At 39.5% G+C, this 27,550-nt stretch overlaps 1 protein-coding gene across 2 annotated transcripts in view; it reads left to right on the top strand.

Moving 5' to 3' along the window:
- MRPS9 (mitochondrial ribosomal protein S9) overlaps positions 1-27,550 on the top strand; it is an 81,118-nt gene that overhangs the window by 38,599 nt on the left and 14,969 nt on the right. For both annotated transcript variants that reach the window (XM_002709815.5, XM_017339365.3), the window contains exons 3-5: positions 16,067-16,129; positions 16,218-16,248; positions 20,033-20,112. In XM_002709815.5, coding sequence (XP_002709861.2) covers positions 16,067-16,129; positions 16,218-16,248; positions 20,033-20,112 — 174 coding nt within the window. The remainder of the gene's footprint in view (positions 1-16,066; positions 16,130-16,217; positions 16,249-20,032; positions 20,113-27,550) is intronic.

Here is a 27,550-nt window from a genome sequence, read left to right as displayed (position 1 = left end):
GTTGCTAAAATAATATACAGAAGCATTTATGAAATGTATTTAAGAATATTTAAAACAACCCTTTTCATATATTAAAATATCTTTAGCACAGACCTAGTAACTCCATCTAGAGTATACTTTTAATATTATTTAGAGAATTCTGGAAGGATCCTGTAGTTTAATGAATACATTGTCATTCCATTAGAGAGAAAGATTTTTGACAATATATTCAGTTCTGCTTCTCAAAATACAAAATTGTTTTCCAGAGAATATCACTTTGTAAATGTGAGTGGTGACATCTATTTTGACTTTAAAATTATATGTGTGTCCATGTGGTGAAAGTAATTTGTTGTTTTGTATCATTGTGCTAATAGACTGTAGTAAAAACTTTCCTTTGAGTGTTTAAGTAATGAAATAATGAATTAATATGAAAAAGCATCCAATTGCTCTTTTAAAATATGTAGACTCTTCCATAATGCAGTTGAATTTCTTGTGAGGAATGTAAATGTAGAATATGTAGAACCTTGTTATTAAATTGATTAATTTTTCTTTTTTATAACTTCATTATAATTGAAGTGATGTAGAACAGTGCAGGATTTGCAATTGGGAGATTCCTTGCAGTGTCACAGCTTTCTGTCCTTTGATTTTTCTCTTTCCTAAAATAATGACATCTGCTTAGCTAGCTGAGAGTATAACTAAGGAGCATGAGATTAACACAATGTGCCATTTTTATAACTGCTATTAATAGTCATAAATATAATCCACCATAACTGGAATAACTTAGTAGTTTTCCAATGGCCTTTGTCACACAAATTTTCCATGCCACCTGAGGTTGAATGTTGGGCAGAATTATCTGAAATACTGTTGAGTTCATTGATTCATCATTGATTGATAATAAAGGAGAGATTGCCTGTCTCCTGTTAGGTTGATGTTTTGTCTTACCTAGTTCGTTATCTGAAAGCCCATGTGAAAGTGAGTGTTAGCCATTTTGCTGGACATCAATGACTATTCTGCAGTGCTGGACTTGGCTACAAATGATTGATTGGCTTCACTGGGTCTCACATTTTATATCATGAACCCTTTTGGCATTTTTAAAAATTAAGCCGACCCCCTTTGGCACCTGAGTAGTTGTAAAAGCAAAAGAGGTCAGTGACAAAAACATTAAAATTGTATGGCCATTACAATTCCTATTTTCATTTATGTTCTGAAGCTATTATTTTTGTAATATTCAATTGTGCGTATAAATTAAAAGAGAGACAGTATAGCTGATGAATCTTATTTAGATATCTGTGTGGAAAAATTGTTATTTCTGAAGATAAAAATATCCAAAATCAAGAAATTATTCCAAATCAAAAAAATATTTTAAGCTTCCATTGCCATTGTTATATATTTAGAAGTTATCACATTTTTAGTATATAGTTTTACTTTTAATATGTAAATTGAAACCAGGTACAGTGATTTTTTTTCTCTTATTTAATATATTCAAATCGGATATTTCACAAAATGAATTTTCAGGTTAAAGGAAACTTATTTTTAAAATAATTGTTACTTGTAGTGAAAACTGTTGCCCTTTACTGGAGACCTGTGTATGTTGAGGTGCTATTTAGGAGCCTGGTACACGTTCCCACATTTAATCTTTATTAAAACCTAATGGGCTAGGTATCTTTTTATTGTTGAAGATACCAAGGCTGTGCAGGGCCTTTCTTTCTGTATCCAGAGACTGTGTTCTTTCTGCACTTTCAAAGGTTAATTGTTGGGCTACATTTTCTAAATTGCAGTCTCCCAACCTTATTTACAGTAGATTGCAGTGAATATAATGCAGCCTTTAGTGCCAGAATGTGCGAAGTGAAGAGTGAGTGTCAGCCTTTTCCTCTTTAGTCTAGCTGTTCACTGACGGGGCGCGCAGTGTGGTTGTCCCTGTGCTGAGCAGTGCTGCTCTGCCTGACTGCTGATTCCTGTCATCTCCTCTCCTGTTCCATGTCCGTGTGACTTCCTGTAGCCTCACCTGCCTGCCATCCTCTGGCAGAACTAAACTTGTTAGCATGTGAATTAAAACTGAGAGCCGCTGGGCTTGAATAGTGACCTATATGCCCTCCCTACCAAGGAAAATCCGTGAATTGTGTCAGCATTTTCTGCTCTTCATCCGTCTGCTCGTTGATTTCTAGGTTTACAACTTTATTTCCAAGGACTGAGTTTGAATAGCAATCTGACCTCACTGAATACAGTATATGTGTGAAAATTAGACCTACCTAATCTTACATGCTAATGTTTCCTTAATTTAATAAGGCTACTTAAAGAGTACAGATGTGAATTGATAAGATGAAAAGGAATGTGATGTCTAAAACTTTTGAATGAAAGTAATTCTGCTGTCACTGTTGATAATTATTTTAAAGTTATATCATTTAGATGACTTATTAGGCTACAGTGATACACCTGTTGGAATGTTTTTGGAAATTGTTTATAATTAATACTCAATCTTCTTTATAGATTTATATAAGGTTACTTTTGGTTTGTAAAATAGCAAGTTAACCAGAAATAAATTACACATTAGCAGGTACAGATTTTCTATATTTCAAAATATTTTGTTTTTGCCTGATTTCTTAAATCACCAGAAATACCCTATCTCTTTTACCCCCTGAACACTATGGTGCTACTAATAACCCTCAGGTGATCTCACATGAGGCAGAACAGGGAGCCTTCAATAATTCGGAGTGTATGTAGTGTTGTGCTGCATGTGTTTTAAATGCATGCCGAATGTTTTGAAGATAGGCCTTGACACTGTGGTCCTTTCACGCATTACTGCCAAATGCCAGTCAGTGTGTAAAAATTATGTTTGGCTGTAACAGGGTATATTCCTGTTAGGCAGAATCGCAGGTGGAACGTTGAACCAGGTGGGTTTTGTTATGCAGTACAAGTAGGTTTGGAAGGAGATGCTTTGTGTATGGAAACTGTAAAGAACAGAGCCCATGAGTGAGGGCAGAAACTTCTTGTTGACCCCATGGCTGAAGGATTGCTGGGTGAACAGCAGCCTGGGCATATGGAATTTTACAGACTTTGAAGCACTGTTGTTCTGCTACAGCAGACAGGGTATCAGTGATAATTGCTAATCCATTTAGTATTGTTGAGTCTCTCAGTCCTTTCCTATGTACTATCAAAAATTCTTACCCTCAAAATCATGGCATGTACACATGAAAAAGTTGAGGACCACTGATATTTGCTTTTTCTTTTTTGAATTAAGCATGTCATTATAAATTTTATATTGGAGACATTTCAGTTATATGAAATATTATAAACACAGACTTGCATTCACGTTACTAATGTCTGTATTTGGGAATTAAAAGTTCACTTCTGCATTACTATAGAATTTCAGGAAGAAAGCCAGCAAATTGATATATAACACTGCTGAAGTCTACCAATTACTTTTTAATTGGTATTATAGACCTCATTCTGAAACCAGAATGTTTTATTCTCCTAAGTGTGAATATGCTGTATGAAGTTTCTCTAATTGATTTGCTGTGCCCATTCCATTTGATGTATCATTTTTCACAATATTTCATAATTTGTGCTCACTTCTAATGAACAGAGTCGTTAGGACAGGCATATCTAAGTACAACTGACAGCTAACATTAGGTGCCAGATGCAGTTTATAAAGCTATGTAGAACTGTAGAGAACAGTTTAAATAAATTAGCACCTGTACATTAGTCTCACTTGCTGGTAATTTATAAGCGAATCAGTAGAGATGACATTTAGGTAAGTCATTGATCAAGTTAACAGCTGCAAACCCACTGCCCAGCTGGGATACCTAATTAATAGAGATTGCATTCCTGACCCAGTGCTTCTCCTGGGTTCAGTCTGTAGTTCTTTTATGCTTTGACTTAAGCTTAAGAATACAGTCAAATATTTTGCCTTCACTTTAGGGAACTGTTGGATTACAAGTATTCTAGTTAGAAGCTAAAAATATAAAAAATCATATTCACTAATGAGAATTACTTTTCTCCATGATTTTTTTGAAATGGATGTTTAAAATTTGCATTCATTCTTTTCTTTCTTACTTGTCAGCACTTTCCTGCGTTGGATTGTGGTTAAGCCTGCACGGCATGCCATAAAGAGTTCTCATCATTAGACGTATACTCCATTTTTCTGTGGGAAGAAGCAGGACCTTTCTGTTTTTGTTTTTTCAAGGCCAGCCAACCAGTGAACCTAAACCATATATGTAACAAGTTCTGTTCAATATAATACTAGTTTAAAGCACCTAAGAACTTTGTCAAGTTAAATTCAATGCAAATTTTAGAACTTAATATGGAAAAAATTAAGCCAGGAGCTATGCCCTTTGTTTTCTATTTCTGTGACTCAAAGAGAGGAAAAAACCCTGAAGAACCCCATGGCACAGGGGTTTTTAAGTCCAATTTTGATTGACATTTAGTTACAAGTCAGGGACAAAACCCATCAGAAGATCTGATTTTGCAGTCCTTTATCCTTTCTGGCTTGCTCATGATAAAAAACCATCCAGCAGGGTGGGATAGGAAGGAGGATGGAATGACCACCCCCTTGGTATTGTCATGGTAAATTTGAAAGCTCTTAAGGAGTGGGCAGGCTTGTACTTCTGACCTGGCTAAGGGACACCCTGACTGCCTGTTAACCCATCTGATTCCTCACATTCCTCCCTCAAGAAGAACGGCCCTAACTGTCTGTTAGGGGACAGGGCCGTGATCACTCTGACTGCTTCATGCTGAAAACAGGAGTCGTTGGGAAAGGGAATCAAGACAGGGTTCCAGCAGGAGGTGGCTTCTCAAGGGAGGTGGCAGTGCCAGCTTGCAGAAACTGCTTCCAGATTTTCAACAGAGTAAATTTAAAACTGAAAGAATAAGTTATCAATAACCCTAAATCAGAGAGGAACGCAGGATTTCATATTCATTTCTGATATCTGGATGTGGATCTGGTCTCTTTAAACACAAGTGCTAAGCCACACAAGCAAAACTATTTGGCTAGCAATATTATTTTGAAGTTTCTTGTGAAATTGAATCCCAGCTGATACATGGACTTTTTGTGAAAGAGTTGAGTGTTTTAAGTTTTTCATATAGGTTGTTTACAAGTGAGAAAGTACTGGTTTCAGGTAATTAGGACGTTTCTGTTATTTCTCTCTTGGTTGTAAACTTGGTCCAAGCAGACCAAACCCTGATTCAGATGTGAAAAGTCAGTTCCTTCTAATTGTAAGATGCTTGAGGACTGGGGCCACCACTGCTGCATTGCAGGTAAAGCTGCTGCCAGCGATGCCAGCTTCCAGTATGGGTGCCAGTTTGTGTCTCAGCTGCACCACTTCCAATCTGACTCCCTGCTATTGGCCTGGGAAAAGCAGCAGATGATGGCCCAAGTGACCTGGGCCCCTGACATTCACATGGAAGACCCAGATGAAGCTCCTGGCTTTTGCCTGGCTCAGCCCTGGCTGTTGTGGCCATTTGGGGAGTGAACCAGCAGATGGGAGATCGATCTCTCTTTGTCTCCATCTCTCTATCTCCAACTCTACCTTTCAAATAAATAAATAAATCATTTTTTAATTAAAAAAATACTTGAGGACCTGGTCCATTTGCTGGTGGTACTTTTTTTTTTCATACCTAGCAAGTGCCACACACAGCGCACACACTGGGAAACCAAAGGACATTAAGAATGAACAAATAAGTTAATATTCAGAGTTATTTCCCTCATCACCTTCCTCCAGTGATTTTCTGCTTGACTTAATTTTGCCTATCATAATATTTAAAATTCTATTATCTATCATGCTAATATAGATATTTCTGAATAGCATGTAAGGGAAAACACCAGAAAAAGATAAAAGTATTCTAAACTATTTATTTATTCATTCATTCACTCATATTGAACTAAAAAATAGTACAGTGTATGCCAGTCAGCTAATTTCTCCTATTCTGCCTTTGAGTTAGGGCTATGTAACCCTGGGTAAAAAGGTGAAATCTTAATATCGGGGCTGGTATTAGGAAAGCAGTCTGAGAGGGCAACTGGTTACAATAGTATAGAGCTGTATGGTTGCTACTAGTTAGGTGTGATCATTTTTATTAAAATTAATTAATATAAAATAAAATGAAAATTTACCTCCTCAGTCACACTAGCCACATATCCAATACACAGTAGCCACATGGGCTACTATAGAATATTTCCATCATCAAAGTTCTCTTGGACAGTGTTGGCTGAAAGACTGCTCCTTAATTTCTTCTCAAATAAGAATTCTTATTTTTTCTTTGTTATTTAAAAGAAAGATAATACATAGAAGTGTAGTATCATTCTACTGTTTTTTAAATATTTTCCATTGAAATAATTCAAAATGCCTGAAGAGTTGATTTTTGACACAGTTCAAAATACTAAAGTATAAATAGACATTTATAAATGGTTGCTTTTATCTGGGTAAAATGATAAGATTTGTTAAAACAGTTGCAAATTATGGAAGAACAAAAAATTCATGACTTGTGTGTGCCTATATGAATATATCCTTATACATGCACAGGTGTATTTTATATGTATTGCATTTATGCTGGGACATTCTAGCAATAACAATAAAGATTAAACTGTATTTTATAAATTTTAAAATATGGGAAATATTATGCTTTACATAAATGAAATGTTTCCTATAGTTAACATTTATCAAATGCCTGTTTTACACTGTCCTTTCAAAAATATTTAATCTTCACAATAACCTTATGAAGTTGATGTCCTTACAGATCAGAATCACTGAGAATGGTAGGATCTGAAAAATACTATTTATGCTCATAATAAAACACAGTGAAAAGCATATGTTGTTAAACTTTTATCCTAGTCTCATATTTACTACTTCCTTTCTTCTGATTTCTGTAATGTAATGAAGCTAAAGATTTTCCTACTTTATAGTACAGAATTTTATAGCATAAAATTCTTTTCCCAAAACATATATCTAAAGGGTCTTTAAAAAAAAAAGATTTTATTTATTTATTTGGGAGGTAGAGTTACAGTGAGAGGACGAAACAGAAAGGTCTTCCTTCCATTGGTTCACTCCCTAAATGGCCACAACGGCCAGAGCTGTGCCGATCCGAAGCCAGGAGTTTCTTCCCAATCTTCCACATGGGTGCAGGGGCCCATGCGCTTGGGCCATCTTCTGCTTTCCCAGGCCACAGCAGAGAGCTGGATTGGAAGAGGAGCAGCCGGGACTAGAACTGTTGCCCATATGGGATGCCAGCGCCACAGGCAGAGGATTAACCTACTGTGCCACGGCACCGGCCCCCTAAAGGGTCTTCAATAACATACTAACACTGAAAATTATCTTATTCTTGTAAATATTTGCTATTCATTTCAAAAGGGAATTCACCTACTTGCATTTTACCAACTGTGTGTTAACTAGGAGTTTAAGCAGACACAGAAAGAAGCAGATTATTTTTTCATTAAAGCCAGGTAGTCCCTTGTTAGCTTCAGAATTTTTACCAAAAACACCTGTATAGATTGCCCATAGGAGATAAATGTAAGTAGTAGGTTAGGTTGTGTCAGTACTATCCAGTGCATACTAAACAGAGGACAGACAAAATTCTGGGAGTATGTCTTTTCTGGTTTGTATGCTTTATTACTTGGTTTTAAAGCAGTTGGTGTTGTGTTATTTTTTTTAAACTTTCCCTTTTTTTGATCCTCTTTTGCCATCCTTTGTTTCATTCTTTTTTACTGAATTTGCAAGATTGCTTTTTATCTGAGTTGATGTCTTGTTCTACAGAGCTTTTCCACAGTATTTGGTATAAGACCTAATACTGTAATACCTAATATAGTGAAGGATTATAAATTAATATGTATATTTTTAACTTACTTTTAAACAAGATCTTTTAAAAAGGCAAATCGACATTACTTGATCTTTCAGTTGAATTTCAATCATCTCTTTCTGTTGTCTGGTTTCCTTTTTTTTGGTGGTTGTTGTTGTTGTTTTTTAAGACTGATTTGTGTGAAAGGCAGAGTTATAGAGAAAGGGATAGAGAGAGATCTTCTATACACTGATCTACTTCCCAAATGGCTGCAATGACCAGAGCTGGGCCCATCCAAACCCAGGAGCTTCCTTTGAATCTCCCACGTGGGTGCAGAGGCCCAAGCACTTGGACCATCTTCTGCTGCTTTCCCAGGTGCATTAGCAGGAATGTGGATCAGAAATGGGGTGGTCAGGACTCAAACTGTCACACATACGGTGTGCCTGTTGGCAGGCGGCAGGTTTAGCTGCTGTGCCACAGCGCTGGCCCTAGTTTCCATGTTTTTAAGGAAGAGATTGCCTGTGAGTCCTAGACATCTTTTCAATTGGTGGTTTGTTTTCAGCTTTTTTAAATCTTAGTTTTCATGAGAAATCCAACTGGAGGATGAAATTCTTCAATTTGATTTCCCTCTGGAATTCTATTTAGTGGTCACCCAAGTTAACAATAATTTTTGTATTTGAAAATGATCCCAGTGACAGCTTGGAACTTGTTTGAGAATCACTCGAGTATTTCTCTTGTTTTTATGTTGAGTTTACTCTAAGTTGAAGAGTTGTGCTTATGATATTCCATTTATATATTTATTTAAAAGGCAAAATTACAGAGAGGTAGAGGCAGAGAATTACAGAGAGCTAGAGGCATCGCTGGTTCATCCGCAAGTGTCACAATGGCTTTAGCTGGGCCAGTCCGAAGCCAGGAGCCAGGAGCTTCCTCCAGGTCCCTTACGCAGGTGCAAGGACCCAAGGACTTGGGCCATCTTCTATTACTTTCCCAGGCCATAGCAGAGGGCTGGATTGGAAGTGGAGCAGCCAAGACTCAAACTGGCACTCAGATGGGATGCCAGCACTGCAGCCAGCAGCTTTACCCGCTGTGTCACAGTGCCAGCCCCCATGCCCGTGATATCTAACCCTGACCTTGGGTTCAGTAGCCCCTGTGCTGAGATGCCAGCAGCCTTGAGGCTGCCATGTGGGACTGTGAGAAGAAATTGTAGCCGGCCCTAAGTATTGTAGGCTGGTGATAACCTTGCTGAGGCAGGTTAGGTTTAAGATCTTATTTATTATTCTTAGAATTTTAACATTTTTCCCACTTTTTCATTTTGATGCTCTGCACATTTCCAGAAAGTTTGAATATTCAGTGAATACACACACACACACACAAACTTCACAGATTTTCCAGTTGTTAACATTTACCCACATTCTCTTTGTCTCTATATATAAGATAATTTTTTGACTTTTCTATTGAAGATGACAAATATTGGGATGGGTGCTGTTGCTCAGTGGATTAAACCTCAGGTTGCAGTGCATGCATACCATATGGATGCTGTTTCATGTTCTGGCTACTCCACTTCTGATCCAGCTCCCTGCTAATGTGTCTGGGAAGACAGCAGAGGATGGCCCAAGTGTTTGGGGCCTGGTATCCATGTGCAATACCTGGATGAAGCTCCTGGCTCCTGGCTTTGTCCTGCCTTGCCCTGGCTGTTGTGGCCATTTTGGGAGTGAACCAGTAGATGGAAGATATATTTTCTCTCTCTCTCTCTCTCTTTCTCTCTCTCTCTCTCTCTCTCTTTCTCTGGAACTCTGCCTTTCAAATAAATTAATTTAAAAAAAACAAAAGCTCAGGGAAAATTCGTATTATTTAAAAAAAAAAAGAAAATTGCGGATATCATATACTTCACCCCTAAATTTAACAACCTTCATACTGTTATCTCCCACAATGCTATATCACACCTAATATAGTAATAATAATTCTGCAATATCATTTATTATATGGTCTGTATTTAAATTTCCTCAGCTTTCCTGTGATACACTCTTACTGATAGTTGTTTTTGTAGAACAGGCAGCTTGTCTGGCTTTCTGACTGCTGGCCAAATAAAAAGATGTAGAGTGTAGGAAGGACACCGCTTGGGTGTCACCATGTACTTCTCATTGCATCGCCAAAGGAGGAACATAGTCTGTCTTACTACTACTGATGATGATATGACTGATCCCTTGATGAAGCTGGTGACCACTAAAGCTTTCTGTTGTAAAGCTAGTGTTTTCTCTTCTTCATTGGTAAATTATCTGTAGGGTAGTATTTTGAGTCTGTGTGAATGCTCTATTCCCAGGTAATCTTTCGGTCAGTGACTTTCCCCCACCCCCAGGATCCTCTTATTTAAGGTGTACAGACTTCATGCATTTCATAAATACAGCTTTAGGAACATAGTGATTCTTCCAACTCTACCTTACTCCCACCCTTCTTCCTCCTCCCTCTCCTATTCCCATTCTTATTTCTTAATAAGATGTTTTCAGTTAAATTTATACACATATGATTAGCTCTATACCAAGTAAAAAGTTCAACAAGTAGTGTGAGAAAAAAATTATTCCTCAACAGTCAAGACGAGGGCTGTTCAAAGTCATCTTACCTCAAAGTGTCAATTACACTTCTATAGATTACCTTTTCAGTACTCTATTAGTTTCTACAGATCGGGGAGAACATATGGTATTTGTCCTTTTGGGACTGGCTTATTTCACTAAGTATAATGTTTTCCAGTTGCATCCATTTTGTTGCAGATGAAACGATTTCATTTTTTTAATCACTGTGTAGTATTCCATGGTGCACATATCCCATAATTTTTTTTTTTAAGATTTTATTTATTTATTTTAGAGGTAGAGTTACAGACTGTGAGAGGGAGAGACAGAGAGAAAGGTCTTCCATCCGTTGGTTCACTCCCCAGCTGTCCACAATGGCCGGAGCAGCGCCATTCCGAAGCTAGGAGCCAGGTGCTTCCTCCCGGTCTCCCATGTGGGTGCAGGGGCCCAAGGAGTTGGGCCATCTTCTACTGCTTTCCCAGGCCACAGCAGAGAGCTGAATTGGAAGAGGAGCAGCTGGGACAAGAGCCGGCACCCATATGGGATGCCGGCAGCGCAGGCAGAGGATTAACCTACTGTGCCACACTGCTGGCCCCATACCCCATAATTTCTTTATCTAGTCTTTAGTTTACGGACATCTGGGTTGATTCCATATCTTAGCTATTGTGAATTGAGCTGCAATAAACATGGCGGTACAGATAACTCATATGCTGATTTCATTTTCCTTGGGTAAATTCCCAGGAGTGGGATGGCTGGGTCTTATGGTAGGTCTATATTCAGATTTCTGAGGTATTTCCATACTGTGCTCCACAGTGGCTCTACCAGCTTACATTCCCAGCAACAGTGGATCAGGGTACCTTTTGCCCCACATCCTTGCCAGCATTTGTTGTTTGTTGATTTCTGTATGAGAGCCATTCTCACTGGGGTGAGGTGAAACCTCATTGTGGTTTGGATTTGCGTTACCCTGACGGCTAATGATCCTGAATAGTGTTCCACGTGTCTGTTGGCCATTTGGATTTCCTTTTTTGAAAAATGTCTGTTTAGGCCGGCGCCGCAGCTCACTAGGCTAATCCTCCACCTAGCGGCACCGGCACACCGGGTTCTAGTCCCGGTTGGGGCGCCGGATTCTGTCCCGGTTGCCCCTCTTCCAGGCCAGCTCTCTGCTGTGGCCTGGGAAGGCAGTGGAGGATGGCCCCAGTGCTTGGGCCCTGCACCCCATGGGAGACCAGGAGAAGCACCTGGCTCCTGCCTTTGGATCAGCGCAATGCGCCGGCCGCAGCATGCCGGCCGTGGCGGCCATTGGAGGGTGAACCAACGGCAAAAGGAAGACCTTTCTCTCTGTCTCTCTCTCTCACTATCTACTCTGCCTGTCAAAAAAATAAAATAAAATAAAAGATTTAAAAAAAAAAAAAAGAAAAATGTCTGTTTAAATCCTTTGCCCATTTCTTAATGGTTGTTTGTTTTGTTGTTGTAGAGTTTCTTGATTTCTCTACATTCTGGTTATTAATCCTTTATAAGTTGCATAGTTTGTAAATCAACTTCTCCCAACCTGTCATTTGCCTCTTCACTTTCCTGAGTGTTTCTTTTGCAGTGCAGAGGCTTCTCAATTTGATGTAATCCCGTTTGTCAATTTTGGTTTTGATTTCCTGTGCGTCTGGGGTCTTTCCCAAGAATTTGCCCATGCCAGTGTCTTACAGAGTTTCCCGAATGTTCTCTAATAATTTGATGGTATTGGGTCATAGATTTAGGTCTTTGATCCATCTTGAATGGATTTTTGTGTAATCTAGGGGTCTTCGTACTTCGACATGCGGGGATCCAGTGTTCCCAGTCCCATCTGTTGAAGGGACTGTCCTTGCTCCAGGGATTGATTTTAGCTCCTTTGTCAAAGAAAATCTGGTTGTAGATGCGTGGGTTGATTTCTGGAGTTTCTATTCTCTTAACACTGTTTTTGCTGTATACCATAAGTTTTGATGTGTTGTATTGTCATCTTCACTTGTTTCCAGAAATTTTTTGATTTCTCTTTTAATTTCATCTGTGACCCACTGGTCTTTTAGGAGCATGTTGTTCAGTCTCCATGTGTTTGTATATGTTCTAGAGATTCTTGAGTTGTTGATTTCCAGCTTCATTCCATTGTGGTCAGAGAAGATGCATGGTATGATTTCTGTTTTTTTTTTTTTTAATTTGCTGAGACTTGCTTTCTGGCTTACCGTGTGGTCTGTCCTAAACAAAACTCCATGCACTGGTGAGAAGAATGTGTGTTCTGCAACTGTAGGATGGAAAGTTCTGTAGAAATCCATTAGGTCTATTTGGTCTATAGAGTCAATTAACTCTGTTGTTGATTCTTCTACAATAAATAAATATATTTACTTATTTGCTTTATGCAAAAAGTTATACCAATATTATAGCTTATAATAAGCCAACCAAGTAAAATTGGAGGTTTTTTTTTTTTTAAAGATTTATTTTATTTATTTGAAAGAGTTAGAGAGAGAGGTATAGACAGAGAGAGGTCTTCCACCCACTGGTTCAGTCCCCAGATGGCCGCAACGGCTGGAGCTGCGCTGATCCAAAGCCAGGAGCTTCCTCTGGGTCTCCCACGTGGGTGCAGGCGCCCAAGGACTTGGGCCATCTTCCACTGCTTTCCCAGGCCATAGCAGAGAGCTGAATCAGAAGAGGAGCAGCCAGGACCAGAACCAGTGCCCATATGGGATGCCGGCACTTCAGGCCAGGGCTTTAACCCGCTGCACCACAGTGCCAGCTCCGGAGATTTCTTTTTGATTATTTTGTATTCGTAAAAATTAGATTTGTTGGGGCTGGCCTTGTGGCATAATGGTTAAGCTATTGCCTGCAATGCAGGCATCACATATGGGTACAAGTTTGAGTCCCTGATGCTCCACTTCCAATCCAGCTCCCTGCTAATGTGCCTGGGAAAGCAGCAGAAGATAGCCCAAATTTTGGGCCACTGTACCCATGTTGGAGACCCAGATGAAGCTCTTGGCTCCTGACATCAGCTTGCCCTAGACCCAGATGTTGTGACCATTTGGGGAGTGAACCAGCAGATAGATTTCTCTCTGTATCTCCCTCTTTCTGTAACTCTGCCTTTCAAATAAATAAATCTTTAAATAAAAAAAAAATTAGATTTGTTTCCATTTACATATTTAGTTTCTTTTGCAGATTTTATTCTTTAGTATGTAAAACATTGCGTGTTTCACAGTTTGAGTTTTTACAAAGATATACCCAGAGGAATCTTGCCCTCATCCTTGTGCCTCTCCTCCAGCTGCATCTAGCCTGTAAAAGATAGTGATATTTATGAATGTTGACTCTATCCTTCTTATGTTTATGTTTGCAAAAAGAAACCTATCTGAGCCAGCCAGTAGGTGCAATTGTTAAGATACCACTGTGTGTATGTGTGTGTGTGGGGGGGTGTCAGCATTGTGCAAGGGGTTTTTAAATCTTTTTTTTAAAAGTTTGCTTTTATTTATTTGAAAGGCACAGTTAGAGAGAGGTTTTCATCCACTGGTTCACTCCTCAAATGGCTGCAGTGGTCAGGGCTGGGCCAGGCTGAAGCCAGGAGTCAGGAACTTGTTCCCAGTCTCCCACGTGAGTGCAGGGACCCAAGAACTTGGATCATCCTCTGCTGGTTTCCCAGGCACATTAGCAGGGAACTAGATTGGAAGTAGAACTGCCAAGATGTGAACCAGTGCCCATATGGGATGCTGGCGCTGCAGGTGGCTGCCTAGCCCACAGCACTGGTACCGTAATAAATACCATAAATAAATCCCACATGTCATATGGAATGCTTGGGTTCTTGTCTCAGCTCCTGTTCCAATTCCATCTTCCTGCTAATGTGTACCCTGAGAGACAGCAGGGAGCAGGGGATGGCTCCTAAGGTTGTTGCAGTTGGCCCATCCATCAGTGTGTTTCTTTACAGTCTACCCACAATGTGTCATCACACTTTTGATCTCTGCCACACCCGTTAGATGGAAAGTTATCTTAGTAGTTTTAATTGTACTCTTATTGTTATGAGTACATTTGAGCCTTGTTTTTTTGTGCAGTTTAGTAAATCTCCTTTGTTTTATAATTGTTTCTGCATTTTGAGCCATAGTTAACCAGTATTATAATATGTGGATTATAAAGGAATTCACCCATATATTTTGCCAGTGCTTGTTTGGTTTTGTTTTACATGTTCAGCTCTGAATCATAGTTTATTCTGCTGTGTGTCTGAGGTTTGGATCTGGTTTTATCCTTTCCCAAATGGCAATCAGCTGTCTCAGAATCATTTCAGAAGTCTACCTGGGGTTAAGATGCTTGCATCCCATATCAGAGTGCATGGATCTGATACCCAGTTCACTCCTGACTCCAGCTTCCTGCTATTGCAGACCCTGGGAGGCAGCAGGGAGGTAGCTCAAGTAGTTCAGTTCCTGTCACCCACACGGGAGACCTGGATTGAGTTCCTGGCTCCTGGCTCCTGGCTCCGTCCCTACCCCTGTAGGCATGGGGAGAATGAACCAACAGATGGGAGCATGCACTCACTCTTGGTATCTATCTGTATCTCTTTGTCCCTCCACCTCTCGAATAGATTTTTTTGGATTCTATCTTTTCTCCTGCAAGGAAGGAAAAAGAAAAGTAGCTTTCTTTTTCTTTTTCTTAAAAAAATGTTTTACTAAATTAGCATGTTGATATTGGATCAGTTTTTCAGTGTCCGTTGAAAGAGTATATTAAAGCCGGCGCCGCAGCTCACTAGGCTAATCCTCCGCCTTGTGGCGCCGGCACACCGGGTTCTAGTCTCGGTCGGGGCGCCGGATTCTGTCCCGGTTGCCCCTCTTCCAGGCCAGCTCTCTGCTGTGGCCAGGGAGTGCAGTGGAGGATGGCCCAAGTACTTGGGCCCTGCACCCATGGGAGACCAGGAGAAGTACCTGGCTTCTGCCTTCGGATCAGCGCGGTGCGCCGGCCGCAGCGGCCATTGGAGGGTGAACCAACGGCAAAGGAAGACCTTTCTCTCTGTCTCTCTCTCTCACTGTCCACTCTGCCTGTCAAAAAAAAAAAAAAAAAAAAAAAAGAGTTTATTAAAACCTCAGGGGTGGGGGTCAGTGTTGTGGCACAGTATGTTAAGCCACAGTTTGTGACATCAGCATCCCCAAATTGGAGTGCTAGTTTGAGTCCTAGATGCTCCACTTCCCATCCAGCTCCCTGCTAATGCACTTGGGAAAGCAGTGGGAGATTGCCTAAGTGCTTGGGCCCCATACCCCCAGCCCACCCCACCCCCGCATTGTGGACTTCGGGGGAGTGAACCAGCAGATGGAATACTTCTGTCACTCTGCCTTTCAAATACATAACATTTTAAAGAACCTGACTGACCTCAGGGATGGGATGTCATGGTGGATGCAACCTAGAGCCTGCTTGTCTCAGGTATTTGCACACCAACTGGGAGTTGGAATGATGGCACTTGAACACGTTACCACGAGGTGGGTCAGGAGCACCTCTAGTTTTCCATTAAAAATGTGGTATCACATTCAAGGAGTAACATGTTTGAAGCTGACACCTGAAAACTGTCAATAAACAGTTTGATAATTACATTTGTTTTTCCTTTTGGGGGGCATATGTATAGTAATTTTATTATCCCACTTGAAAAATTATGACATGAGATAATGTATATGAAACTCTAGTTCAGTATGTGACACAGTAAGCATTCAGTACCTATTAGTTATAATATCAATTTGTTTTTGTAACAGTTGTTAATTAACCTTTGTGTGTATTTTCAGAGAGCTATTGCTTACCTTTTGCCAAGTGGTTTGTTTGAGAAACGAGCCAGGCCAATAATGAAGGTAGTTATCTTAATTACTATTTTTAAAATTTTCACTCAGCTTTATTTGTTACAGTAATTATCTAATACACTTTTAATGTGTTTTACAGCATCCTGAACAGATTTTTCCAAAGCAACGAGGTAAGTTTGTTTGCTCAGAAATAAAATAGCTTTTTTCTTTACCATAGTGTGAGGTTTCATATCAGCAGTTGCTCACATTCTAAAGAGTTGTCTTCATGAAATACGTAAAAAGTGTTTTGCAGCTAAGAATAAGTGATCAAGGGTGGGTGGGCATTGTGGCACAGCAGGTAGAACCATTGCTTGGGACACGCGCATCACATTCCAGAGTGCCTGGTTCAAGTCCCAGCTACTGACTGGGCTTCCAGTCCAGCTCCCCACGAATGTGCTGGGAGGCTGCAGGTGATGACTTAAGTATTTGGGCCCATACCACTCATAACTGCTTTTGAATCTTGCTATCAACATTTTGGATAACTTTATAAATGTGCTCCATCTTTCATGTTTCCTCAATTCTTCGACATGGCTAATTATAAAATATGGCATTGGGTTTATGATAGCTTTTGGGGAGGTAATAAATGAAGCCTGTATGAAAACTACACAATAGTACTCGTCTAGAGTTAACAAAATGTCTTTTGCTGCCTCCCTCCCAATTTTGTTAATATCAATGAATTTTAGATTGGATAAATTGTAGCACTTGTAATATACTATCACTTCCCTTATTAAAACGTAGAAGCTTCTGGATTAACAAAAACCCTCTTCTGTTTAAAGCAAGTCTTACAAAAAAAAAAAAAAAAGACTGAGAAATGGGGCAGGCATTTAGCCTAGCAGTTAAGATGCCTATATCCCATATCAGGATGCCTGGGTTTGATACACAGCTCTAGTTCCTGATTCCACTAAGGCTAAACTCACCTCTGTTTATCAGGATTGTTTTTGTTTTAACCCATCTGATTTGAAGGGGAAAAAATGGCTAATATAAACAAGCTGTGAATAACAAAAAGAAATTAGGAAAAATCTATTATTATTCATAGGTGTTACGATTGCTTATTTAGAAAATGGAACTGAAACCTATGTTAGGATATTTCAGTAAAATATCATTATTTGGATATCTGAATGCAAAACATTCACTGTGAATTGTGCTGAATTTTTGTATTGACAACCTTTTATAAAACCAAGTCACAGTATAGATCAAGAGGAAATGCTCATCATGGGGAGATGATACGTTCATTCAACCAATTTCGGCATTGTGGTGGCTAAATCCATGCAGCGCAACGTAGTGACGATTGGGTGAACACGGTGGGCTTAATGGTAACAAATGAATTGCACACTTTCCCTGAGCTTATGTACTTCGGTGGACAAGAACTATTTTAAAAACTGACTTCTACCTGCAGAAAATGTATACTTACATATATGGTACAGACATGTACATAAGAATATACATGTGTATGTACCTCTTTTTTTCTTAATACCTTTAATGGAATGTTAAAAGTAGGTTGTATCCAAATGATCACAGAGTTGGGTCAAGGCTTGAAAATCGTTACGTCAGTATTTTTAAAATAACAAATAAGTATGCCCTAAGCAAGGGAAAAAGAAGGGAAATTATCTGTTTTGAAATTTAAAACTCTTTCACAAAAAGAAAGACACTAGAAAATTAAACATGACAGAGGCCTGATATTTAAAATAAGTTACTCTTACAAATTAATTTTTAAAAAGCTTAATAGAAAAATAGGCAAAAGAAAAGAAGCAGTTCATAAGTGAAGAAAATAAAAATAGCCAAATAACATCTGAGACTACATCAATGATCAGAAATAATATCTTGTAAAACAGTAACAAGAGACTGTTGTCACCACCATTATGAAAATTATAAATATTATCTTTCAGTAAAACATTGGAAGCCGTCTAAATGTTCATCATAGGGTGGCTAAATGAACTGTCAGAACCGTACCGTGGAATGATGCACAAGTGGTAAAAAGTGAACCAAATCTAGCTGTATTGGCACAGATGAGACATTGTTGGGTAGGAAAAGCCAATAAAAATGGTTTAGTATGCGGTGTAAAAACAGTTTAATACTGTCTGTTTAAAAAAAAAAAAATACAAGCAGCCAATACTCTGTCTCATGAAGGTACACATACATAAATGCACAGAAAGAATCTAGAACAATAAACCCTCACCTTGCCCCTGACAAAGGAATTTTAACACTTAATCTTTCTTAAGAGTGTGTTATTTGTGTTAAGTAATCTATTTTGAAATCTCTTACCTATTATAAATAACTGAATGGTGGGCCGTATAAAAAGGAACAAAATTGTAATGCATATAAAATAATACATATGAGATTTATATAGAAAATTATAAAACTGAAAAATCATACATTCACACACGTCTGTGGTGTGACCACCTCAAATATCTTTTCCAGCCTAACAGTGATTAAGAGAATTGTCTGCAGCTATGTTCGTCCTTCCTTTCACTTCTGACCTGCCACTTTAACAATAAAATGAAAGTCAGTTGCACAGTGAAGGGACAAAGTTGAAAAATAAGTAGAATTTCGTGGAGTTTATAACAGTGATGTTGGAAAAGTGTTTAAATCATCCATGAAAAATCTGGTTTTACATTCAAGCAAAACACCTAATCAAGACATTTTTTCATTGTGGACTTTTGATCTTCAGTGTTAGTGTATTCTCTTAAAGTAGACTGTGTCAGATGGTAGTTGTTCTCAGAAAAGAAAGGCATCCTACCTGTGTTTCAGTTAGGGTTTCCAAGGGAAGGGTGGCTGATTCCGAGAACTGTAGCAGAAAGATAATGGTTCTCTTTCTGGACAAAGTGATACTTGAATTTCTGCATCACACACATAAATTGCAGATGGATTAAATATCTAAACATGAAACACACAAAAATCCCAGAAGAAAACTTAGGAAAGTAGCCGAAAGTCTTAAAGTGTACTTTCTTAGTGCGGTAGAAGATTGATTCACGGGGTGAGGAGGCCCTGCTGTGGACCACAGTTTGTGGCTCTCTCAAGGACCACCGTCTATATGTGCAGATAAGCAGCGTATCTGTGGTGTTAAAATGTCCTGGGGAGGGGGACAGGCAGTTGGAGGAGAATATCTAAAAGGCTCCTTAGTGGGATCAAGGATGAAAAGACGGGTAAGAAACACAGCTGTGGAGGAAAAGTGACAGGTTTAACCGTGTACATACTTTAGTTTTGATTATGCAAGATACCATAACAGAAGTCAAAAGGAGCCTGAGAAAAACGACTTACAACTTATGTAATAGACCGAAACGATAACCTTTAATACACAGGAATTCTTAGGAATCAGAGAACTCAGCAGAAATATGGGTAAAGGATGTGGCCATAGTATTTGACTTATTTACTATAGTAAAATAGTAAACTCCATTTGTAAGTCTGTCTGGTGATTAGTAGACTTAAATAGCCCTCTTTGTTTCAAAAGGAGTTATATGTAACACTTTTTTGAAGCCCTGGTGTGGTGGAAGTTTTAAACTTCCAGAAGTTTCCATGGGGTTGAAACAAATGATAGGGTGTAGAAACAGGCGTTCTTTAGTTTTTTCTTTGTTCTGTTATGCCTGTTTCAAATTCTCTGGATGTACCCATTATTGACTTCTGTCAGTCTTCCTTTTGAAGTGTGTGGGAGTGCACTGTACTTACAGCCAAACCTAATGTTTTTATTTAAAGCAAATTACAAAAAGTTTTATAGAAATGTTTAGAAATATTCTACTAAATATAAACACTATTTACCTTAAAAGTACAAAATATTAAGTATCAAACAAAATAGTAGAATTCTAAATACCAGTATTTAGTGTTTTAAAAGTTAATCCAAATTTTTAAGCATATCTCATAACTGCAATTGAATCTATCTCTGTGCATATTTTTATTTGTTTTCATCTGGCTTCTTATTAGCAATTCAGTGGGGAGAAGATGGCCGTCCATTTCATTTTCTCTTCTATACTGGCAAGCAATCATATTACGCACTAATGCATGTAAGTATATCAGATTTCTTATCAAGAATATGAACTGTAAGCTATAAGACTATGCTGGAGACTTTTCTCAGCTTCTGAATTTACCTTGTATTTTATTAGTGCTTACCTTCCAGAGGTAAGACTGTTGATGAAAGGCTTTGAGTTTTATTATTTCGTTTTGGCTAAAGGTAAACTTTATAGAATTTATATCAGAATGGTTTGTCTTTACAATGCTTTTACTTTCAAATTGAAATCATATTAGGAGATAGATGTTCAGCTCAGTAATAGTGTGTGTATGTTCTTCCAAGGTAAGGAAAGGGTATAACGCTAGAGGCATGTACCTTGGGAGAGAATCAAATAGTTGTCTGTACTTTGTTTTTGCTTTATACAATTTTTGCCTTTCAGAGTTTAGTGCAGTTTATGAGTTTAGAAGTTGGGCTCAGAAAACAAGCTCAGAAAATATTTTATTACACTTTGACTTCCAGCTGCCTTTGAGGGTACTATGAACAGGTTTTGTTTTGTTTCCGGAGCTGTAAGCGTTTGATCGTGTGCAAATTTGGGAGTTACCCAGAATTGCTATGAAAAAAGTACCGATTTTTAAATGGCAGGACCCATTTTATTTTTAGAACATGATGCTAAACTTTGTGCTTTTTCATCATATGTTTTTCTTAAGTTACAGAAATTGTTCTTGGGCTTCCCCAGTCCCCAGTCAGATTTCCGTGGCTTGAATCAATGTACACATTTTCTCTGCTTTTTAGAGTTATCTGGTGTGTGTGTGTGCTCCACAAACCCAAAGGACAAAATCCCCACTTGTCAGGTACATTTATTTCTAGGGGAAAAAAAAGAAAACCTTCTTTTCCCTCTTTGTTGACCTTGGGCAAATGAGCTCCTTGCCCTGCCAGAAATGAAGTGAATGATAAATGCAGAGTGTGTCTTTGCTGAGTAATGGAGCTGCGGCTCAGGCTTCCACGAGGTTCTCTCCCGCACAGCCCGAGGCTGCCGGGAGGACCCCCGCTGTTCATTTAAATAGGTATGTCAAATCTGCCTCCAAACGCCGCTGGTTTGATCTGTGGTAATATTTGTGAAGGTTCCATATGGACTTGAGCCCCCTGCAGTGCTAAGAAATAATGTACAACGCTTCATGGTGCAGACGCAAATTTTCTCTGAAAAGGGATGCAATGCTGCGTTTTAGCTGTCGGAGGGGATGATGGAGCTGACGCGCTAGGCCTGTCAACTTGTTACACGGATGGGTTGCACGCAGCGAAGCTGTGGAAAATCTGTGCCTTTTAACTTTTCTACTTAATCACGGTTGTAGCATTGCCTTTAGACTGTATGCTACATTAATTCTCTTCCTGCCTTCTGCCTTTCATCCCAAGTTTCACGGAAAAAAGTAAAGCATGCAGGTCTTGGAGAGGAGCCTTATCAAGCAGCTGTCATCTGACAAGCCATTTGCATTTGTTTTGGCTGAAAGTGAGCAGCCCAAGGGCAAGATATTTTGTTGCATTCCATCATAATGAAGAAATTACACATTGTGTAAGAGGCCTAACTTTATTTTTAGTTTGTTTATGTGTTGTAAAAAGGTATTGCTCAAGAAACTGATGGGTTCTCAGCAGAGACAGTTTTACCATACTCTTGACTAAAATCTCAAACTGCGTCTGATTAAGAAACCTGCTTTTTGAGGAATACAGGTTTCATTACATACAGTAGAGTTCCTTGGGCTTTTATGTCTCAGTTCATCTCAGTAATTCCTAAATATTTGCCTGGTGCTTCAGCATTGTGTATGGCAAATGTCATTAATTACCTCTGCCGCCACCGCACTGGCTTTGTTTCATTACAATGCAGATCACCGTCATCTGAGATAGTGTGGTTTTGCGGTAGTGCCTAAATATTCCCTGCGCAGCTTACAGAAGCGCTTTTGTAGTCAAGTGAGTTACCGCCTGCAAAGTCCAACTGTAGAACTTGAACCGGCTCACACACTTGCTGTCTCCTTTGTTCTCCTGCTCTTGGGCAGGGGGTGGCCAGGGTAGGGGGTGGTGAGGGCGGCGGGTGGGGTTCCTTCTCTGAGTGTCACTGCAGCATCTTCACCACAGCTCGGGAAGAGGCCCCTGAGGACTGGCAGGCTTTGAAGAGCTGAGAATGGGTCTTTTTGCTACCATTTGTTTCTGTTGATGCAATTGTCTTCCTCTGTATTGGTAAAGGACTCTAAGGCAGACACTGACCAGCAGTAATTGTGGATGGCATGGAAGTCATTGGCCAGGCCAGAGGCTGTGTGCCGTTCTCTGATACCAGTTCATTGCCTGTCTGGTGCTAAGGAGGCTGTTTGTCTCTTAAGCCTATCTATTACTTTATAGTCACTAAGACTATATATTATATAAGTAATATGTAGTCACTATATATTACTTTATAGTCACTAAGAATAGTCCTGATAAAGCTAACAGTTAAGGACAATGTAAAGCTTTAGCGAATACTGTTTCCAGTTGGCCTATATTTAGTGCACCCAAGTTTTGTGGTAAAGTGGGGAGGTTTTTGGAGGAAAGATGACGGTAACAAAAAACATACAATTTGTTTTTCCTGCCCAGAAATGAAGCATGGTAGGAAAATATAAAGTGAAGAGAAATGTGCTGACCTAGGGAGTTTCTCACACTTTGTTCATGTGTCGTACTCTAAAGATTCATTTGCAGGGCACTTGGGACTCCTGTTTTCTATGGATATGATAGTGATAGTCCGCGTGTCTTCAGGTTTCTGGGAAAGTTGTTAAAAACCCATTTGTTTTACACCATGGCTGGTAATACGTGCATATGTAATGAAAAAGGTATTACTGACAAAGTAATTCCTAATAAGAAGTAGTTTTTAATAAGCAGGAGACATTCTGAGTCTCTCACAGCATCACCAAGTACTGTCAAGGAGACTCCCAAGGTCGATGGCACTGGAATGGCTGCTTTTTTTTTTTCACCCGAAATGGGTGGCTTCCCATTTCCCAAGTAGCCATTTCACCAGTGGACCCGCTGCTTTTCAGACATGATTTAGGGCTTTAGTTCAGGTTTTGGGGGCACAAGGAAGAACAGAGAACAACAACAAAAGAAATTTCCTCAAACAACTAAGCAAAGGTATAAAGGAAAGGAAGATTTTGAAGAGGATAAATGTGTCTATGCAGAAAAAAAAAAAAAACTGTACGGAAGAAATACTGAGTTGTGACCAACCCAGGAGACCTGAGTACACTCTTCAGGAGATTGGAGAGTGGGCTCTGCCTGAAGGGTGGGCTGCCCTTATGTTCATGGACCACAGTGCTTGATCCTGTCCCAGATGACCAGTTGGGCGGTGGAGGGAACGGACCACTGTAGGGTCGAGCAAGGCACTTGTGGCTTTGATAATCATTGTTTGGTTTTTGTAGGTCCTTTAAGAAAAATGCTAACTCCGTATTTTTTTTATCTACCAATAGATATGTTTTGAGAAAATTAAAATTCGCTTATTAAAATTGAGCTGAAAATTATTAGAACTCACTTTGGGAAGTGACTATTTTGGCTCTGAAGAGGGAGCCCTCTTGCAAAATGTGTCTGACTCAGTCAAGTACATCTGAAAACAGCTTTTCCCAGAGTGCTCTCTGCAGAACACAAGTAGGAAACATCCTCCAAAAAGGGGGTCCTGGAGGGCAGTCAGTTTGGAAAGTTGCATACTCACATTATGTACTGGGAAGTTCTAGTGAGGGTCTACCCAACAGACAGAAGCTCCGTGAAGGCCTTGGGGAAGGAAACTTGTTGCTAAGACTCTCTGTGGATCAAGACCACAGAACTGCGGGGCCCAGCACACCTCCCCAAGTCCCATGGAACCAGTGCCAGAAGTGCTGCACAGAACCTTGAAAGTGCTTCCTCCGAAGAGAGAGAACGAAGTCTGCTCTGTTTCAGGTCTGGTGTCAGCCCCAGTACACAAAGCATTTATGTATGACATTTCGCATTAGCTTCACTCACCCCAATCTTGAAGGGTGGTAAGAACTGCACTGGGAATTTAGCATCATAGAAAACGATACTTCAGGACTAGTTTTACAGTAAGCGATGAAATATTATACAAATATTTCTTGAAATGGAAGAAATCGTGTGACCACTAATGAAATTTATATTCCCAAAAAAGTACAAAATGAACAAATAAATTATATAGTGAAACTATTCTGAATCAGAAAAAAAAAGTTTAAACTATGAAAGAAAACCAGCTAATTCTAAACCTGCAACTTATGCATAAACAGGGTTCGTTCGTCCTGTTGAAAGAAGCCCTCGAGTTGCTTGGAGATTCTGTAGTTTATTCTCAATGACAGAAGTAACCTGCTGTTTAAAGTGTGTGGACAGCAGCGCTGCAGGGAGTGGGGACCCCAGACTCCATAAGCAGTAGCCTTGGACTGAGCACCTTGCTTAGTTCTGATGTTCCTAGGTCCTCTTTGTGACCTTCGGGTGAATATTCAAAACCTTTGGATGTAGTGCTGTTATCTTTAAAAGTGGAACTAAAATAGTGCCCCTTCTCACCGTGAGGTATTGTAAAATAACTACTTCACAACTGCGTAAAGTGCTTGTGTTTAAAAAGCTGTGGACTGGTTTTGAAGTCTATCTGCATGCTGTTTTAAGACTTCTTGACAGCAGGAGTTAATTCAGTAATTAATTCAGTGGTGGAAATTGCAGTTCTAGAAGTATCTTTAATGTACATTCTCTTTGCATGTGAATAATTCCCATTGTATATCTTGTGTGCTTCAAATGTAACAATTAGGAAAATTCATTTATAAAAAAACGAACTCAATTTCTTACTGTCTCTGTGTTGATTCTAGTCAAATTACTTCTTTTCTAATGGTACACTTGTTAGGATATATCATGGGGCTTCAACTTGAGTAGTAAAAATATCAGAATTACAAGCACTGTGAAGTCATCATTGGGTGGTATTCCAGAAGACCCACACAGGAGAATATTTCCTTTTTCACACTGAATAGTGAGACATGATGTACACTGAATAGCAGATTGTATTCACAGACCAGTAGCAGAGGTCCACAATAGAAAGATGTCACTTGAAACTCTAAATGCATAGTAGAAACCTCTCTGAATTGTATTTATACTTACCTCATTTGATTTTGTAAATGCCAGTGGCCAGAAAATTTAGACGGTTGTTATTTTAAAAAGCGATTTCCTGTGAGTTCTTTGTCAAACACAAATTGTAAGTTACTGCCCTGGTATCTAAGATGATAATTACTGTTAGTTTGCTACTATTTATTTTATGTACCAAATTATAATTGACTTTCTTGTGCTGCCACCCCCCCATGAAGTGTTATTGTTTACCCTTCCTAAAATTGGAATTTCCATATGATTACTATAACCCAAACAGATTTTAGAGGGATACTAAAAATCATATTGCTCATGTTCTTGGAAGGATTTAGCTTCAGCATTTCTTTTCTGCAACCTGAGCATCTGGTATTTTCAAATTAGGCACCTTCTAAATTTGACTCATACATTATGGAAATCTGATGACACGAGGGGTGGATAGGCTTGCTTTGATTTTATGAAATATTAATCATAGCTGTGATTAATGATTCAGCATTTCACATCTGGGTTATTCCTGTCATATTTGAAAATTACACTATTAAATACAGTATATAAACTTAGTGAAGGTGGGGTCATGCTAATTCTCCAGTGTCCCTTAAAAATTAAGTGGAAACTTCACAATATACCAGCAGCCACCAGCGATAATCTGTGATGTCGACAGTTCTGGCATATTTTATACCCTCAAGGATTTTTTTGATGTAAATTAGAACATATCTCTTCAGGGAGTTGAAGCTATAGAATCTGTGTTCCAGAGAACTGTTGTCTCTAACTAACCAAGGTAGAATCTCCAGAGTGGTTTTATTATGCAGAAGATAAAGCATAGAAGTGATGCACCAATCAAATGGCTTAGATGACTCGACTTTCAAAAATCATCCCGCACCCCTGCCAGCATTCTTGGCCGTTACACAGGTCAGGTCCTGGGCTAGGTACTTTTTACACATATTTTCCTATTTAGAGAAATGCAAGGAGTAGCTTAATGAGCATTGTGTAGTTTGATGGATTACAACCATCAAATTATAAGCATTTGCCTTAAATGAGTAGAATTTACCGTGTCTGAAATTTGACATGTATTTTCATGGGTTGTTTTCTCATGCACATTTTTTGCAGAGCATCTTACTTGCACCATTTATAAATTATTGCGGATCTAAATACAGTAATAGTAGGAAATGGCATGGTGAAAAAAATTATAAGAAAAATATAGACTTACAGTGAAAATTACCCAAAAGGTATTGGAAAATGATGGCAGCTTCAACTTGGGCTGGAAACTTACCTACAGAGCAGGTTCATGATTGTTGTTATGGTTGCCTTGACTAGCAGAGGAGGGAGTCTCACTACTGTTGGCGTTCTGTTAGTTCAGATTTCCCTGCAGAAGGGGAAAGGTGTTTACGCTCTCTGACTTTTGCCCTCGTGGATCTCAGCACTCTGGACCAGACAGCTGGGAGCTTTCTGCCACTCCTTTACCACAGCACCTGATGATGGCTGCCGACAGGCTGTGGACAGGCTGTTCCGAGTGCACAGTGACAAGCTGTGTGCCAGTGGTGCGCACTGCACACGAGTAGCGAGGCAGCATTCTGTGGGGAGTTTTCTGTTTTACCTGTTTGGAGAATTTGAGAACTGCTTTCTCGAAACAGTTCTAGAACTGCATGGAAATTTTTCCGATGTACTAGCCAGTGGGAATCCCAACCCAGTATCTTAGTTTTCAAAAAGGAATTAAAAGTGCCCTAACCACCGTCAGCGAGGCTCACCAGTTCTTGGGAAACAAATTGTAAAATTTTGACTTAAATTGAAGAACAGTTCCCTGCTCTGTATGTGAATGGGTCACCATAGTTCTTGTTTTCTTTAAGTGGACTGTGTGTTTTTGTTTTAAATTGTCAGATACAGTCCTTTGCTGTTACAGACGATGGGTTTGAGCTAGGGGTATATTGTAGGAGCGGTCACACTTGTGTGTGCACTGGGATTGAATTACTCCATCTCCCCTTGGCTGTTGTGTTGAGCTAGGCCCTCTGTTGTTCTTGAACTTCAGTGTGCATCACTCGGAAGCACCATTAAACCTGGAAGCTACACCCACCCCAGCTGTTCCTCTGCAGCAAGTCAGGAGTGGAGCCTGGACATTTGCATTTCTTCTTTTCTTTTCAAGATTTATTTATTTATTTATTTGAGAGGCTGAGTTGGAGACAGAGCGATCTTCCATCTGCTGGTTCACTCCCCAGATGGCCGTAGTGGCTGGAGCTGAGCCAGTTCTAAGCCAGGAGTTTCTTCCTGGTCTCCCGTGTGAATGCAGGGTCCCTAGCATGTGGACCATCCTCCCCGTTGCTTTGCCAGGCACATTCGCAGGGAGCTGGGTTGGAAGTGGAGCAGCCAGGATTCAAACCGGTGCCCATATGGGA

Source organism: Oryctolagus cuniculus, chromosome 2 (assembly GCF_964237555.1).
Source record: "Oryctolagus cuniculus chromosome 2, mOryCun1.1, whole genome shotgun sequence".
Lineage (NCBI taxonomy): Eukaryota > Metazoa > Chordata > Mammalia > Lagomorpha > Leporidae > Oryctolagus > Oryctolagus cuniculus.
The sequence above is the reverse complement of the archived record's forward strand: the minus strand, read 5'-3'. Positions and strand labels throughout refer to the sequence as shown.